The sequence below is a fragment of the Pipistrellus hanaki genome (assembly GCF_964339955.1).
Source record: "Pipistrellus hanaki genome assembly, chromosome: 4".
NCBI classification, from domain to species: Eukaryota; Metazoa; Chordata; class Mammalia; order Chiroptera; family Vespertilionidae; genus Pipistrellus; species Pipistrellus hanaki.
Window position 1 is genome coordinate 35,714,534 of NC_140506.1, and position 16,741 is coordinate 35,731,274.

The 16,741-nt window shown below is 45.4% G+C and overlaps 1 protein-coding gene across 1 annotated transcript in view; it reads left to right on the forward strand.

Annotated features, from left to right (window-relative positions):
• The window catches only part of ANKDD1B (ankyrin repeat and death domain containing 1B), a gene marked incomplete at both ends in the record, with an annotated part of 31,355 nt that overhangs the window by 11,795 nt on the left and 2,819 nt on the right, over positions 1-16,741 (forward strand). Inside the window, 6 exon segments of the mRNA XM_084880842.1 lie at positions 3,655-3,774; positions 5,154-5,356; positions 6,945-6,996; positions 12,156-12,329; positions 13,674-13,758; positions 13,761-13,771. Of these exon segments, the coding sequence (XP_084736968.1) occupies positions 3,655-3,774; positions 5,154-5,356; positions 6,945-6,996; positions 12,156-12,329; positions 13,674-13,758; positions 13,761-13,771 (645 nt within the window).

Below are 16,741 nucleotides of genomic sequence, written 5' to 3' on the forward strand. Positions count from 1 at the left end.
AGTGTCAGGGGAAAGGTGGATCACTCTGATTTGATTGATGCTGAGTAGAGGTGCATGAATGAATTCTATTCAGTTCAATTCAACAGGTATTTGTTGAGGGCGTGTCATATACAAGACATGCAACTGTCTTCCCTTTCCGTGGACTCTGGGTGCTTTCATGGGAGACAGCAGTGTGTGGGGAGGACCAGGCGGGCTGAAGGGGCTCAAAGACAGAGCACATTTGTGGGGATCCTCCCCTATTTCAAGAGCTTTGCTGGCCAGCAACCTTTGTGAAGGTGGGGCAGTCTTTTCTATCAAACTAGAGGCCTGGTGCATGACATCTCTGCACGGGGGCAGGGCCTCCCTCAGCCTGGCCTGTGCCCTTTCACGGTCCAGGAGCCCTCGGGGGATGTCTGACTCATGGCTTAGGCCCGTGGAGAGTGGGCCTAAGCTGCAGTCAAACATCCTTAGTGCTGCCGCTGAATAGGCACTGCACTCCCCAGCCATCAGCCCGGTTTGTGGCTGAGCAGAGCTCCCCCTATGGGAACAGACTGACCACCAGGGGGCAGCTCCTGAATTGAGCATCTGCCCCTTGGTGGTCAGTGCACATCATAGCGACCTGCAATTCCACTATTTGGTCAATTTACATATTACACTTTTATTACATAGAAAGGATGTGTTTCATCTCTTCAGCAGATTTGGGTTTGTCCTGTTCCACCCTTCTTCCTCCTCCTCTGACTATCTGTTGGGTAAAAGGCTGTGTAGCTCTAGCAACAAATTGTGCAAGCTACATGTCCCGCTGAGAGACCGTAAAAGAAAGATGGCTCTGGAGATATATGAGGAATGAACAAATAATGAGCCCGCTGGGTCATCTAGGAAGAGAAGAATCTCTGAGTCCACTTTTACTACTGTAAGAAACTTGGATTGCTACTCTTTTTCTAAGATCTGTGGGTGGGATGAAGGATGCTGGCAAAAGGTAGTGGGAGCTCAGGGTCTATGAATTTATCTTAGGTTTTCTGTCAGTGTTTGCTTAAAAGTATTGTGGAGCTTGTGAACACATTTGATAGAAAAGACTGCTCTACCTTCATGATTGGCCCTCTGGCCTACTGTTTTACCAACCGAAAGCGGTTTATAGCCTGCTTATCTGCCCAGGCTTAGTGACACCCATTCTTTAGCATGGAGGGAACTCCAAAAGCTACCCGTGTTTCCCCGAAAATAAGACATCCTCCAAAAATAAGACCTACCGCATGGAAAGATAAGACAACCCCTGAAAATAAGACCTAGCGCAACTTTGGGAGAAAAAATTAATATAAGACACTGTCTTATTTTTGGGGAAACAGGGTAGCAGGGAAAGTTCTACTGTGCAGAAGTCTTATTAATAGAATGGATTTGTCTGGGGGCCCTATGGGAATGGATGGTCAGGCTAGACTTTGGGTGCCTATTAATGACTGTTTATTAACATTTTTGCTGAATTTGGTAACTTGTCAAATATGATGACCTTGGCAGTAAACTTAAAAATGAAAAATAGAAAGAGATTAATCAAAGAATATATATGCATATATGCATAACCAATGGACACAGACAATGGCATGAGGAAGACCTGGGGTAGGTGGGGGTTGAGTGGAGGGGGACAAAAAGGGAGAAAATGGGAATGGGAGACATCTGTAATGCTGTTAACCATAAAATAAAATAAAATAAAATACAATACAATACAATACAATACAATACAATAAAATAAAATAAAATAAAATGAAAAATAATTTCTAATCAACCATTGCAACTTTTAAGACTTACATGCAAAAAATTTAAATGCACGAAATTAAAACGTATTAGGTTAAATATACATTAAGTTAATACAGGTAAAAAGGAGCAGGCACGCTGGGCCCTCCTTATTTTTGTTAATAGGAAAGGGAATCAGTAACCCGAGCTGGGAAGGCTCTGACACCAGGCTCTACTTTTCTCCTGGTGAGAGGCAGTCCTGTGAGAGGCAGTGGATAGAGGCCGATCCAGTCAAAAAGGGTCAGGTGGCTAGAAATGAAATGACATGATCAGAAACTATATGTAAAAACATTTATTTAAGAATTTCTGTTGTTATTTTGCCTACATGTACTAGGATGGTGGAAAATATATCTCATTTTACTGTCGGGTTTTTTTTAGGCTATTTTCTGTTTACTAGAGGGGATGCTGCTGCCCGATTCATGAACTGCTGAATAAAGCCAGTTAGATCTTTAACTTAATATTGTATACTTTATACTTTTGATGTTTGTAAGATAGAGATTACTTTGTGTAAATTGGCTTTCACTTGTTGTTGATGGTCACGTTTTTAAAGGGCATTCAAAGGTTAAAGGAACAGCTGTTTTATTGGCGAGGACAGATGTTCCCTTTGTGATAACCTCCCTTTTCCTGCCAGGCTATTCTTTGTGGGCGGCCCTCTATCACTTTGTTTCAATAAGCAGAAAGGCAAGACTGTGTGGCAAAGGTAAAAGAATAAGGCCATTTTAAAGTTGAACAGAGCCCTTAGATACTCTTAGTAGTGTCTGTCCTCAATCTACTAAGTATGTTAGAATTCTTTCTGTTATGAGTGAGGGGAGGTTGTTATCAATCTCCCCAAGGAGGCCCCGGGGGGGAGCAGCTTAATCTAGATTAAGAAATAAGGTAATGTATTAACTCCTAATTTGAGGGTTAGTACCTGGCTAGCTTCAGGCATGGCTGGATCTCTCTCCTGGCTGACTCTCTGTTGGCATTACTGATAGGTATACTTTCCACAAGGTATACCTATCAGTTAGCAGCCTTCAGTTTCTATTCTTATGGACATTCTTAAGTATTTTATTTATTTACTTATTTACTTTTATATATGTTTTTATTAGTTTTAGAGAAAGAGGAAGGGAGAGGGAGAGAGAGAAACACTGATGTGAGAGAGTGATACCAATCAGTTGCCTCTCCTATGTACCCCGACCATGGATGGAACCCATAAACTGGGTGTGTGCCCTGACCGGGAATTCAACCAGCAGCCTTTTGGCGCATGGAATGATACTCAACCAACTGAGTCACACAGGCCAGGGCTGAATAATGCCTACCTTCTTGATTCCATTTCAGATAGGCTGTTCTTAAGAGTCTGATTCTTAGTGAATGTTGGAGATAAACATATGAGCAAGCCAGCAAGGTCTACAATGGAGCAGTGGGTAAGCTATCATGTTTGAATGAGCCAGGTACATATTGAGCCCTGGAAAATTTCTGCTTCAGACATTTTTGTCAGGACGGCAAGGCTTACTGTGTGATGTGCAGGTGCCCGAGACAGACTGGCACGTAATAGCTTCCTGCTAAATACTTGCGTGAAGGAACTGTTCAGTAAAGGTGGGAAGTTGGTAAAATTGCTCCCTCTGAGAGGGACTCTTGTCTGGCTGTGAGGTGGCACTTGCCCAGATACTGGGGGAGACCATTTCTGAGCAGCACTTCTCTGCCCCCATCAGATGATTCTGGAAATTTCCAAAGTTCTGGGAAGTCTCTCAGAACCGGGTCTGGTTGTTATCAATCTCCCCAAGGAGGCCCCGAATGCCATGACCCACAAGCACTGTCTTGGTTTCCGGTTGCCCTCAGAATGGGCCTGCCTTGTCAGTTGTCTTGCTTGTTCAGTAAATGTGTCACACACAGTGGAGGTTTATGGTTGATTTTCAGAAAGGAAGAAAACCATTTCTTTTGGCAGCTGAGAGGGGAAATGATAGAACATCAGATATCAATGCCGAAATGATAGAAAAACTTGCCTTCCTTAATCTGCATACTTCAAAAAAAGATACCGTGAGTTGGACTCTTTCCTTCTCCCTTCCTTCCCCTTCATTCCTCCCTCCAATCTATGATTCTCACCATTGAAGTTTCTGTCTCTCTCTCTCTACCTCTTCCTTCCTCTTTGATATATATATATATATATATATATATATATATATATATATATATATATATATATATATATTTTTTTTTTTTTTAAAGGAAGGGATGGGAGGAAAACAAAGATGTTAGTGCCACAGGGTCTAAATGTGATTCTAAAAGATTCCTACTTTTTTCTTTAAAGCAACCTACAGCAATGCATTTGCTAATCCATTTATTTATTCACCCATTCACCCAAAAAATATCTACCGTGTGCTCTATGCTACGCAGAGTATATATTCTTATTCTAGAAACTGATAGGGCAAGAGGGCATACCAAAACAATACATAGCACTAAATGAAACAATAGATATCTGTGCATAGGAGCACTGACAGCTCTCTCATGTCTGCTGCCTGGCCACCGGGGGCTGTGAGGTGATAGGTCCTGATCTCAGAGGGGCTGGCACGTGGAGAGCATGTGACTGAGAATTGGTGGGGGATGGTCATCACAATAGCAACTGTGGGGAACATGATGGAGGCTGAAGGCTGTGAAAGTGAGCATGTGCCGTGCCTGTGAGAGGACAGTACTCCCTTTCCACCAGGGGAGCCCCTCAGCCCGGACAGGGCACACCGAGGGCGAAGCAGGGCTGAGGCTGCTGGTCCTGGCTCCATCACTCTCCCAGCTGGCTGATGGTGGGCGCCCTACTTCGTCCCTTTCTGCCCCAGGGTCCTCAGCTGTGACGCAGCCTCAGGAGGCCACCGTGAGCTTGCAATGGGGAGGCTGCGCCACACACGTGGTCAGCGTGCAGCAAGTGGTTGTCTGCTGTTGCTGTTGGTGCTGTCTGAGCGCAGTGGGTGGGATCCTGGCTCTCATTGGCATCCATGCTTTCACCCTCAGTATTTTCCCTTCCAGCTTCTAGGAGACTGTAAGCCAGGCTTTTAACCAAGGACCCTGGCCAAAAGGAGAGCCTCTGTTTGTGTGTGTGTGTGTGTGTGTGTGTGTGTGTGTGTGTGCATGCGCACTCTTTTCTGGCCATCTGGCATGACGACCAGGATTAACTGCTTTAATTTAATCAAAGGCGATCCCAGGAATTTGGTCCTTTTCAATGAACCCTGGGACAGATGTTTTAGAAACTCAAAAAGAGCATGAATCACCTGGGGTGAATTGTAGGTGTGACCTGCCTTCAGAAATCAATACAGAGACGGAGTCCTGTAGACACAGGATTTAACTTAAAGTCTGAGTCGTGCCTGCCCTGCTCTGTTTTAATGCTTTACCACTGGAATGTGTGCACTTGGGCTTCATCCACCTTTTAGCGATTTCTGAGTCAGGGGACCTTGGGGAGAACTCGTAACATCCAGCAAACTGTAATTGCAGGTCCCGATAGGCTTCACTTGCACGAAGTAAAGCGTCTGGGGATGCTGCTGGCCGTTTGGAGGAGGCCCACGATGGCCACACCGTCTCCGGCGGCCTCTGCTCCTGGGGAGACGCTGTTGCCAGAGCAGCTGGAGCGGCCTGTGTGATAGAGCAATTTCCTCCAATCATGTTTGGTAGCAAACTCGTGTCAGAAAACAGAGTTTGTGCATGTGTCTGTCACATATGTATTTATAATTAACACATTACAAAACGTATGCCTGAAATAGAAAATTATAAATAAATAGAATATTAGAACATTATACAGAAAATTGAGATAAGAATCAAGATAAATAGCAGTGCTCCTATTCCCCTGACACTGAAATGATTCTCTTGAATACTTACCTCTCATGTGTTCTCCTGCAGTTTTCTTTGAATTCCCACGCGTGTATGCATTGTAGTGGATGCCCCAGATCCATCTAGTTCATTATTTAGTTAGTTAGTTAATTTCAGTTTTCCTCTGTTATATGCTATCATGAGCCTCTTGGTACGCAACCCTGAGTTTGAATTCCTCACTATTTCCTTTGGGTGTATTCTTAGAGGTAGGATTGTTGGATCAAAGATATGAACGTTTATTAAGCTCTTAATATGTTAAAGATGTGGATTCTTTCCTTCGCATTCTGTGCAAATGTTTTTCCACTGGGCTTGCCTTTTGGCATCCCTTTTCCTGGGAAAATGAGGAGGCAGGTTATGAAGAGAAATTCCGTGGTAACAGACGGCGGTCCCAGGCACGCAGGTGAGGCAGCCTGGGGTACGGTTTTCCGTCTTGCTGGAATGGGGACATGGTTTCATGCTCTTGCATCCCGGTCACCATGATTGTTCAGGTCTAAGTAGCTACAAGTAAAACCTCTGGATGTGCCCGAATGCAGTTTTTAAGGATTTTTTTTCCCTTAACATCCAACAGGGGAGATGGTTTTAGGAAAGAATCTGCACGAGGAGGGGAGAATATCCAAGCAGCTGTTACATGAGACCCGTTTCTTTTCTCTCTCTGTATTGGCCTAAACTAAACTCACTTTGTCCTCTTAGGTTTGCATAAGCTTCAAGAAATGTAATTATTATCAAGATATCATATTACTTTTTTTTAAAAAAAAGACATACAACATTTTAAATCATTTTTAACAGTTAAAGCTGAACTTGGTACAAATGTGCCTCCTCATTCCTTGTCTCCGTGATTATCTTTCTTAGCAAGCTGTAACCGTGTGGTGGGTAGGGTCTGTGTCATATTTGTCCTTCCAATCCCGGTGCCTAGTAATGTCTGACAGGTGGTAGGTGTCTAGTAAATGTTTTCTGGATAAATTAACAAAGGTTCAGGTTATGAGTGATGGAGGGTAACAACATAACAGAGTAAAGAACGCAGCTTTGGGAGCCAAACAGCTGGACTTGCATCGTAGTTTTGCCACTTTTCCACTGAGGCTCCATTTCTTTATCTGTAAAATGAAGATAATATTGACTCTGACCTCATGGGGCTGTTGTGGAACTTGGCTGTGCCAAAGCATAGTCTTGGCAAAATATGCTGGCACTTAGATGCTTAATCCATTAGTAAGAGTAACGCACAAATGCTATCCATTAGTGAGCGTAAAGCACACTGTTTCTCAAGGAATTTCATCCCATGACGAGAGGTAATTAAGTTTTACATTTTTCCTTTCGCTGGAATGGAGAAGCACCATTTTCCTAGCTGTTGCAGCACCGTGAAGAACCAGCAGAGTGCTGGTGGCAGCAGGAAGTGATACCAACATTCCAAATGCAGTGTGTGTTCCACTCACGCAGTGGGAGGGGGACTCAGGATGCTCTTTGGGTGATCTGGTCCTGTGCTGATCCACTCGCTGGGCTTTGGTAGAACTTTTATAATTTTTTTTGTTTGGGGTAAACATTATTGATTTATCTCTGATATCCCCTAATTAATGTTTCCTCAAAAGTGATGCCATTCTTCCTAGTTTAGGGAGTGGAAGGAAAGGGAGGAGAAAGAGGGAAGGAGGGAGGAGAGAGAGAGAGAGAGAGAGAGAGAGAGAGAGAGAGAGAGAGAGAGAGAGAGAGAGAAACTTTGACGTAGGAGAGAAACATTGATGGTTGTTTCCCTTATGTGCCCTGACAGGGGGTTGAACCTGCCACCTTTTTGGTGTCCGAGATGATGTTCCAACCAACTGAGCCACACTGGCCGGGGCTCTCTCTATTTATTTGGGGAAGGAATCATTGAAAACGGGGCAAAAGGAGCAGATAAGTGTTACTTCTCAAATACAGAGACACTCTTATTTTGCTTTATTTTCACCCTACCCATTAGTGCATGCCTGGTTTTTGTCAACCCATAGTAAGGGTTGATTGTCAGTCTGGAGCCTGGAGGAGGCAGGATGGTGCCTTCCTGTAAATACAAAATACTTCAGTGCTAAGAGCCTTTGACATGGATCTTCATTTTTCAGATGAGAAAACTGGAATTTAGAAAAGTTAAGGAACCCACCCAGGGTCACATGACTAGCTAATGGCAGCGCAAAGGTGACAGCTCACGTGCGTGAGCTGACCACTGCTGTGGCCTCGTCTTTCGATGGTTTTGCTTTCCTTTTCTATTTAAATTATAATGAAAATTTAAAAAAAAACACTTTAGAATAGTACCAAAAGGTATATGATGAAAAATGTCTTATCCCATCTCAACTTTGAAATTTCACCTCCTCAGAATTAACATTATTAATAGTTTATGTAATCTTACATGGAAAATGTGATTAAACACACAGACACACATACCCACGCCGACACCACATTAATGATAGCTATATACATTTATTGCCCTGCACCCTGTTTTTGTTTAAATTGCCATAGATCTTGGACATCTCTCCATATCAGCACAACATATAACCAATTCCTCTTCAGAAGTGTTCAAGAATAAAGTCCCAAATGGCTACTACTTTATACCCTTTTATTCTGCTGGCAGGAGTATACATTTATTTGACCCTCTTGGAAAGCAATTGGCCACTTTTCTTCCACACAAGTTTCAGGAATTATTTATTTTTAAAACACCTGAGGATGTTTTGAGGAAGGGAGAGGGAAAGAGAGAAACATCGATGTGAGTGAGAAACATTGATTGGTTTGCCTTACACACATACCCCAATCAGGGATTGAACCTGCAACCTGGGTATATGCCCTGACTGGGAATCAAACCCGAGATGCTTTGGTGCATGGGACAATACCCCAACCACGGAGCAACACTGGCCAGGGCAGAGAAATTACTTTAAGGGGATGATCTAAAAGGGGGGGGGGGGGGGGGAGAAACTTCATGCATTACAATGGATGTTAAAGTTGGCTTTGTAATGTCTTTTCAAGCTCACTTCTCTCTACCTAAAACGTGCAGGCCCCACGTTGTCCACGTTCTTATGGCCTTGGCCTCATCCAGGCGGTCTGGAAATTGTCCTGAGTCCATTTTTCAGCTTTTATGTTATCTTGAGCCTTCCCTCTGAGATCATTAGCGTAATTCCTGGATCTACAGTCTCAGCCCCCACTGGCGGCCCGTACCTTCCTCTGCCCAGTCCAGTGAGGACCGCAGGGAAGCAGGCAGTGTGATGCGAGAAGCCAGCAGCAGGGGCGCACATTGCCCAGGGAACACGCTGGACTCGTGATGCTGTCGCATCTGCAGGTGACTACTGTGTATGCTCTTGGAAGTGCTTCCCCCGCTGACATTGCTTAGTCTTGGTCTCCAGGAGATTGCTTTCAGTGCCCACTCCCCACCAACGGGGTGGCAAAGGGTTGAGTCATTTCTGAGGGGGTAACTGAAGTAGGTTATGGATTTAGCCGATGGCCGACTTCCTGCATCACTGCTGGATGGAGAGACGGCCCAGAGTTTGGGCAATAGGCTCTCTCCAGGGCCGTCCCAGCTGCCTGGGTCCTCTGCAAGAACTCATATTTCTGGGGTCCTATCCTCACATCTTATTAAACGTATTTAAATTTCCCTACATTTCACGTTAAATAATTTTTTTTCCCTGAAACTTATTTTTAAAGCTCTTTTACTTGTGCTTTCATAATTATTTGGATATGGTAAACTCCCCTAATTTATTATTGATTTCTTAGACCTCTGTGCATACTTGGGAATTTCAGGAAGGTGAAAAAAATATAACCTGCAAATTGTTTACAAATGTAATGAATATTTAATGATTATTACATTTAACAATCAATGAAATATGAATATGTCACTTAAATATTTATTCACTTCAATTTCGTGGTTTTCTTTTGGTATCTTGGAACCATTTTTCTTTTTTAAGATTTCAAATATTTCTTTGGCTCTAAAAGGTCTGGAGGGCCTGTGCACTGTGCCTGTAGCACCTCGCAGGTGCAATGCCGCAGATGCCACAGCTCTTCCCCTCTAGGGTCCCTGGCTTTGGGTTCTTCACAAACTGGTTTCTGCTTCAGGTCTCCCTGACCTCAGTCTAAACGTCACCCCACCCAAGAAGCCTTTCTTGATCCTTCACTGGAAACTAGTCATCCACTTTTATTTTACTTCTCCTTGTAGCACTTATCCTTAGCTGATATTCTTCTTTTAATAACATCTAGAGTCTAATAAATTCATGCTAAATCTACTGCTTTACTGACCTACCAATCTATGAAATCTATACATCAATTTATTTTATTTTATTTTTTTAATAATTTTTTAAAAAATATATTTTATTGATTTTACACAGAGAGGAATTGAGAGGGATAGAGAGTTAGAAACATTGATGAGAGAGAAACATCGACCAGCTACCTCTTGCACATACCCTACTGGGGATGTGCCCGCAACCAAGGTATGTGCCCTTGACCGGAATCGAACCTGGGACCTTTCAGTACGCAGGCCGACGCTCTATCCACTGAGCCAAACCGGTTTCGGCTATACATCAATTTATTTAGCCCACTCCCCCAGAGATATTGTCAGTCTCGTCAAACCCCCCAATATCTAACATAGGGCCCGGCACGGAAAAGGGGTGCAGTAACTTTTGGTGAAGTGAATCGGATGATAATTACGATGACTATACACATTTACTAGCTCCTTTGTCTTCCCAGTGTTGCTGTGTTTTGAGAGAAAGAGGTAGGGAGGTGTGATAGGCAGAACAGCGGCTCCCACAGCCTCGTCCTTGGGATCTGTGAATATGTTACGTGACCTGGCAAAGGGGAATTCGGGGTGCAGAGGGAATTAAGCTTGTTCATCATCTGACCTTAAAATGAGATGATCCTGGATCATCTTAGTTGATGCTGATGTAATTACAAGGGTCCTTTAAAGCGGACGAGGGAGGCAGGCAGAGAGGTCAGAGGGAGGCGACATGAGGGGGACTCAGCGCGTCCTTGCCAGCTTTGAAGATGGAGGAAAGGGGCTGTGAACTGAGGGATGTGCGTGGCTTCTATAAAATGGGAAAGGCAAAGATATGGGTTCTTCGAAAGCCTCCAGAAAGGCCTTTATTTCCGCCCAGTAGGACCCATTTCAGACTTCTGACTTTCAGACTAGTAAGATAATATATTTGTATTGTGTAAGCCACTGAGTTTATGTTTATACTTTGTTAACAACAGCAAAAAAACTAATATAGGTGGCAATGTCGTTTTCATAGAGGAAGACAAAGTGGCCCATATCTGAGAGGCCACTTATCCAAGGTCATAAAGGCGTTTGCTATCAGCTCATGCTAGACTAGTTGGTCAGAATGCGTGTTATTCCTATTAGCACCTGTTCCACTTACCTGCTGCTTCATAACAAACCAACCCAAAGTGCAGTGGCTTAAAGCAATGTATTATTATCTTTTTGTGGCTCTGAGGGTTGACCAGGCCCAGCTGGGAGATTCTTACTCTAGGCCTGTTACGTGGCTGCAGTGAGATGTCAGTCAGGCCTTCCGTCATCTGAAGGGTTAAGTGAGGTGGGTGTCCACAGTGGCTCACGCTCATGCCTGGCAGAGGGCCAACATGTGGTGTCCTCACATGCCTCGGTCTTCACACGGCATGGCAACTGGCTCCCATGAGGTAGGGAGCAGAAGCTGCCAGGCCAGATAGGGGGCACACCTGGCATTGGCACGCTGTCACTTCTGCCGGATTCTATTAGAGCAGTTACAGGTCTACCCAGATTCAAGGGGGCAAAGAAATAAACGCCACCCCTTGATGGGGACGTGGCATGGTCCCGCTGCTGAAGAGCATGTGGGAGAGGAGATACTCTTGCAGCCATTTTAGGGAGACACACTCTCCTACAGCATCCTTATTTGGAGGGCCTGAAAACTGTGTAGCCATCCTCCAGTGAATGAAACAATAGCTATGCATTGGCCTTGTATTATTGCAAGGCACCTGCTGGGCCTTGTGGAGATGGCAGGATAGTCAAGAGCAGGCCCTGCCCTACAGCGCTTGGACATCTAGTGTGGGCACTGAGTGAAGGCATGGAGCACAGGGAGCTGTGAGGCAGCTGATGGCAGTGGAGGGGAGGAGGTGCTGAAGGGGCTGAGAGAAAGGGCCATGAGGAATGCTGCAGCGTTCCCTCAGTACTGGTCACGCTGAGCTTCGGAAAGGGGAGGGCTGCTAGCAAACAGGCAAGGAGGCAGGAGAGTGCTGAGGCGTTCCTTGGGACCAATACCATGTCAGCTATTTTGGCTCAAGGCGGGGGTGGAGGGGGAGTAGGGGGTGGGGGCGTGTGGGGTGGGGGTGCAGAAGACATGGCTCTGGTCCGCTTTGTGCTTCTGGAGAAGGGAAACAGAGATGTAACCCATATTTGCCGGAGGCATGTATTCCCCTGACTCTTGAATGGAAAACATGTAGAAGCAACACAGAACCTCCCTAAATTATCGAAAACATTGGACTGTCTTTATTAAACAGTCAGACTATGTCATCGAATTATTGTAATTGACTGCCATGTGACGGATGCCAGAAGGCATGCTGGATTCTAGTGGGAATCCCTCCGTGCTCTTCCCACCTGCTTCTCGCAGCTCAATCCCAGTGCTTTGCAGATAGCAACCCAGGATGGCCACGCATCCCTTGTCAGCTTTCTGATCTCTGCACCAGAACGTGAAAGTGAGTCCATTCCAACAGCTCGGGCTTTGACGGTGGCGCTGCGCGGCCGGCCTGCGGGAGATGCTCCTCGCAGATACGCGGTGGGGACGGCCGGTGTTCACAAAGAAGGGATTCTTTCTGGGAAGGCCGACTGGCTTCTTTCGGAGCCGGCGCCTTAATCTTGAGAAATAAAATCCGAGGAATGAATTCTAGAAAGTCCTTGAAGTTCCTGAACAAAATGAAATCTGTGTGGTCTAAACATTTACATTTGCTGTAATAAAAACGTTCTCCTGTGTCTAGAGACGCCAATGTTCTTGTATTAAATTTATCCGCCTGGCCAAACGATGAAGCTGCTGTCAGTAGGAAGGAGAAAGATCCTTTTCCCTCCTTCAGGAACAAGCTTGTTTTTCTTTCGAAAGCCAACCCTTCATGCTGATTTAGGTTTTCCGAAGTTTGAATTGGCTTTGGTGAAACTTACAAAGGTTCTCTGTGCTGGAATTAGATGGGAAACATTCCTCTACTTTTCACCCTGTTTTCTTTTCTCCTGTGGGAATATCATGTCCTCGGATCTTGCTTAGCCATTACTGTTTGTTGTACGAACTCCAGAGAAGCTGTGATTTCAGCCGTGGCCGGTAGTTTTTGGAGAACGGCGTTGAGGAATTGGCTCTGAGCTTGCCCGGTCCATCCAGAGATGCTTCCCTTTTCTCGGGAGGGGCCGGGCCCCAGCAAGGCCGGCGGTCCCGGCAGGAAGGACACTGCCCACTTCCTGGGAGGAGGGATACTTGTTCTTACTTTCTTTTTTTGTGTGCTCAGTGTGTCAGGAGAGGAGGTTTTCCTGGGCAGACGGGCCTGTGCAGAAAGCCTTCCTTTCACATTGCCCCCGCCATCTGTCTCCCATTTCCCTTGCTCACCCTCTGCCCACTCCCACATATGCTCTCCTGCTACCCTACTTTTCCTCCAAAGCGCTTCTCATTACATGGAACTGTGTATTTATTTTGTGACTAAAAAACAAACAAGCACCAGCTAATATTTCCTTACCCCACTAGACTGGAAGATTGCGGAGAATGGGCCATGCTCACCTCTCAGTCCCTAGTCTCTGAAAAGAGCCTGGGCTTCAGCATATGGTTCTAGAGGGATTGAAGGGAGGTGCAGTGGAGGTGGGGGTGGAGGTGAGGGTGGAGGTGGAGGTGGAGGTGGGGGTGGGGGTGGGGATGGGGGTGGAGGTGCGGGTGGAGGTGGGGGTGGGGATGGGGGTGGGGAGACTGGTCACCGTGAAAGGTTTGCTGTCCTGCCTTGAGACGGAGATGACGGCTGAGCACGGACTAGGGGTCAGTCACTGTGCTGGGCACGTCGGTACTCAGAGGATTAGGAAGTGTCTGCTGAAATGAGTCACTTTTTTATATGAAGGAGGAAGCCAGAATGTTTGCATTTGAAATTTTTGTGTCTCTCTGTAGCCTAAGGCGTCCGCCCTCCATGTAGCTGTTATCAACAACCACATCACGGTGGTCCACAGCTTATTACGTGCACAGCATGACACTGACATCTAAACCAGGCGAGTCAAGCAAGTCAGAACCTGGAGTGTCTCTTTTCTTGAATGTTTCAGCACTGTGGGTGTTTAGGAATAGTTTTGATCAAGTTCAAGGTGCTCTAAAATTTCCTGAGAGGAATGTGCACCTTCTTTTTATCTTTTTTTTTTTCCTCTGTAACCTGCACACAAATACTTCGTCTTTTTCCAACACGCAAACGGGGTTCTGCCAGTACGTTTATTTACTGGCATTTCTGATAGATGATCAGTAGCTCAGAGGCAAGTTCCCAGAGGCTCCTTAAATGAAAAGCTACACCCCCACTTGAGATGTTGTAATTGGGGTGGGGGGTGGGGGGCAGGGGGAGCAAGAAGGAAGCTTTGTTTCTATATTAGAGACAGTATTTTAGCCCAGAGGCAAAATCTTGGAGTAAAAATCACCATGATTTCAATCCACTGAGCAGCATCGAATACCGCATAAAAGGAATCCCTCTGGCTGGAAAAGGACAGGTGGGGTGGAAGGGTGAAGAGGATGGGGGTGGCACTGTCTCTCGGGGCCTGCTCTCAGTCGGCTGCCTCTCCCAGGAGCTGTGGGAGGGAACAGGAAGAGGAGCCCTCCCAGAATCCCAAGGACAGAGACCTCAGGGCTCCCCTCTGCTTTTCTGGCTGCCTCTTCCCAGAGAAGGCTGGGCTGTGCCCTGGGGTGGAGCCAGCCAGGTGGGTGGGGGTGCCAGCTAACCTGCTGCCCTTGTGTCATCCCAGCGCACCCACTCAGATCTGTGTAGTCTTCTCCTGGGAGCTCACTGTGCCCTGAGCTGATGGAGACTATTGCCCTTCTGTGCCTGCCTTCCCCGGGGACCTTCCTCCTCCCCCATCTTCTACTATCCCAAAAGTTTTAGGGAAGAAAAACTCCTCTTGTTATTACATATATTTATGTGCTCAACTATGTTAACGCCCTCAGCCTTTCCTACTAGATCCATTCCAGAGAAGGAGGGTATATTAGGTTACTATCCTATATAATAAAGAGGTAATATTCAAGTTAACCCGTCCTCACAAGATGGCTGCCTACGACCAGGCAGGCAGGGGGTTTAGTGAGGGATGACCAAACGACTCAACAGCAGTCAGGCCATTTGGGGGGAGGGGGGGGGTGAGGGGCAACCAGGCCAGTGCGGGGGGGGGGGGGGGGGGAAGGGAGGCTGTGAGGGGTAACCGGGCTGGCAGGGGAGCAGTTGGATGTGACCAGGCCAACAGGGGTGGAGATAGGGGCAACCAGGCGGGCAGAGGGGGGCAGTTAGGGTGATTAGGCTGGCAGGAGGGACAGTTGGGGGCAATCAGGCAGGCAAACAGGTGAACAACTAGGAGCCAGTGGTCTAGGATTGTGAGAGGGATGTCCAACTGCCAGTTTTGGCTCGTACCCTGGATTGGGCCAAACTGGCAGTCGGACATTCCCCCGAGGGTCCTGGATTGGAGCGGGTGAGGGCTGGGCTGAGGGGACCTCCCCCGTGCACAATTTTATTTCGTGCACAAATTTATTTCATGCACCAGGCCTCTAGTACAGTTATAAAACTAGATTTGGTTGTTTTAATTTTTGTTAGACCAGGAATGCACTTAGTATATAAAAATAAGAAAACATAAATAAGCTAAAAACTTACAATTTTTTTGTAATCTCCCCAAAGAAGGAGAACTCTTGTTAGCATTTTGGAGCATCTCCTGACTTTTAGACTGACAGCAGCACTGTTACATGAGCTGTTACAAGGATTTGACGTTTTACACGTTGGTCTAGTCCTTCGGTAGGTTTGTCAGTGTAAATGCAGTGTCTGGGATGATGATCCCCCAGAGGGGCACAATGCCATCCAAGAGCCTTTAGTAAGTGCGTTTTGATATTAATTATGCAAATACCCTAAGCACATTGGCCCTGTGCGCTGGTAAGAAGAGTACTGGGATAGATTGTTGCCCAGCTGTGTAGCCCTGGGAAAGTAGCTTCCTTTCTCTGGTTTAGGGGTGGGGCTACATCACAAGCAATGTTCTGTCCCAATATTTGGGAAATGTTTCACATCAGCATTACTTTGGGTGGTAGATTAAGATGGGTGGCTTCTTACGATTTCAGATATTCTTTGAGACACTCGCATCCCTCTTAATAGGAAAATGTTGGTTCCAGAAAGAAATTAGGAGTCCCACAGTCTTTTATATGTTACAATGCAGGAAATTTACAAAATAGAAGAGGATGGAGAATAAAAGTAACTTCTGTTCCCACTATCTAGATATTATCATTCTTAAGATTATGGATGTATTTTTTTTATATATATATAAATTTGTGTGTATATATATATTTAGCTTGGCTAAATACAGTGTTGTTTCCTTGTTTCCTAAGGCTTTTAATGTTAAATAAGTATTTTTTTCATTTAAAAAAATAATATTTGAAACCATTTTTTATTGTGGCACAATGTGCATGACATAACATTTACCTTTGCCACCATTTGTAAAGGTACAGTTCAGTGGCATAAAGTATATTCACATTGTTGTGCAACTATCACAACCATTCATCTTTCCCAAACCAAAACACTATTCCCATTAGATAGTAACTCCCCAGACTCCTCCCCTCAGCCCCTGACAACCACCATTCTACTTCCTGTCCCTATGAACTTGACTATTCTAGGCACCTCATATTGAAATCACTTTTTAAAAACCAGTTTTAATAGTTGCCTACTATTCCAATCTATGGGCATACCATAGTTCATCTAATGCAGTGGTTCATCTCCAGGGCAGTCCTGTGAGTGGAGGATCTATATAGCATTGGCAGGGACTTCATGTTGGGTCCCTTGGTGCTAGTGGACTGGCTATTTGAGTAAACACTATTAATACTTTGACTTGACTTTGTTTTCAGAACAATAGCCCATAGTTTACTAGACCTCACAATTTGATTTTTCTTCTCTTTTGCTCTCTTTCCTCTTAGTGTCTAGAATATAGATGGTACCAAATACATATTGAACTAATAAGTAA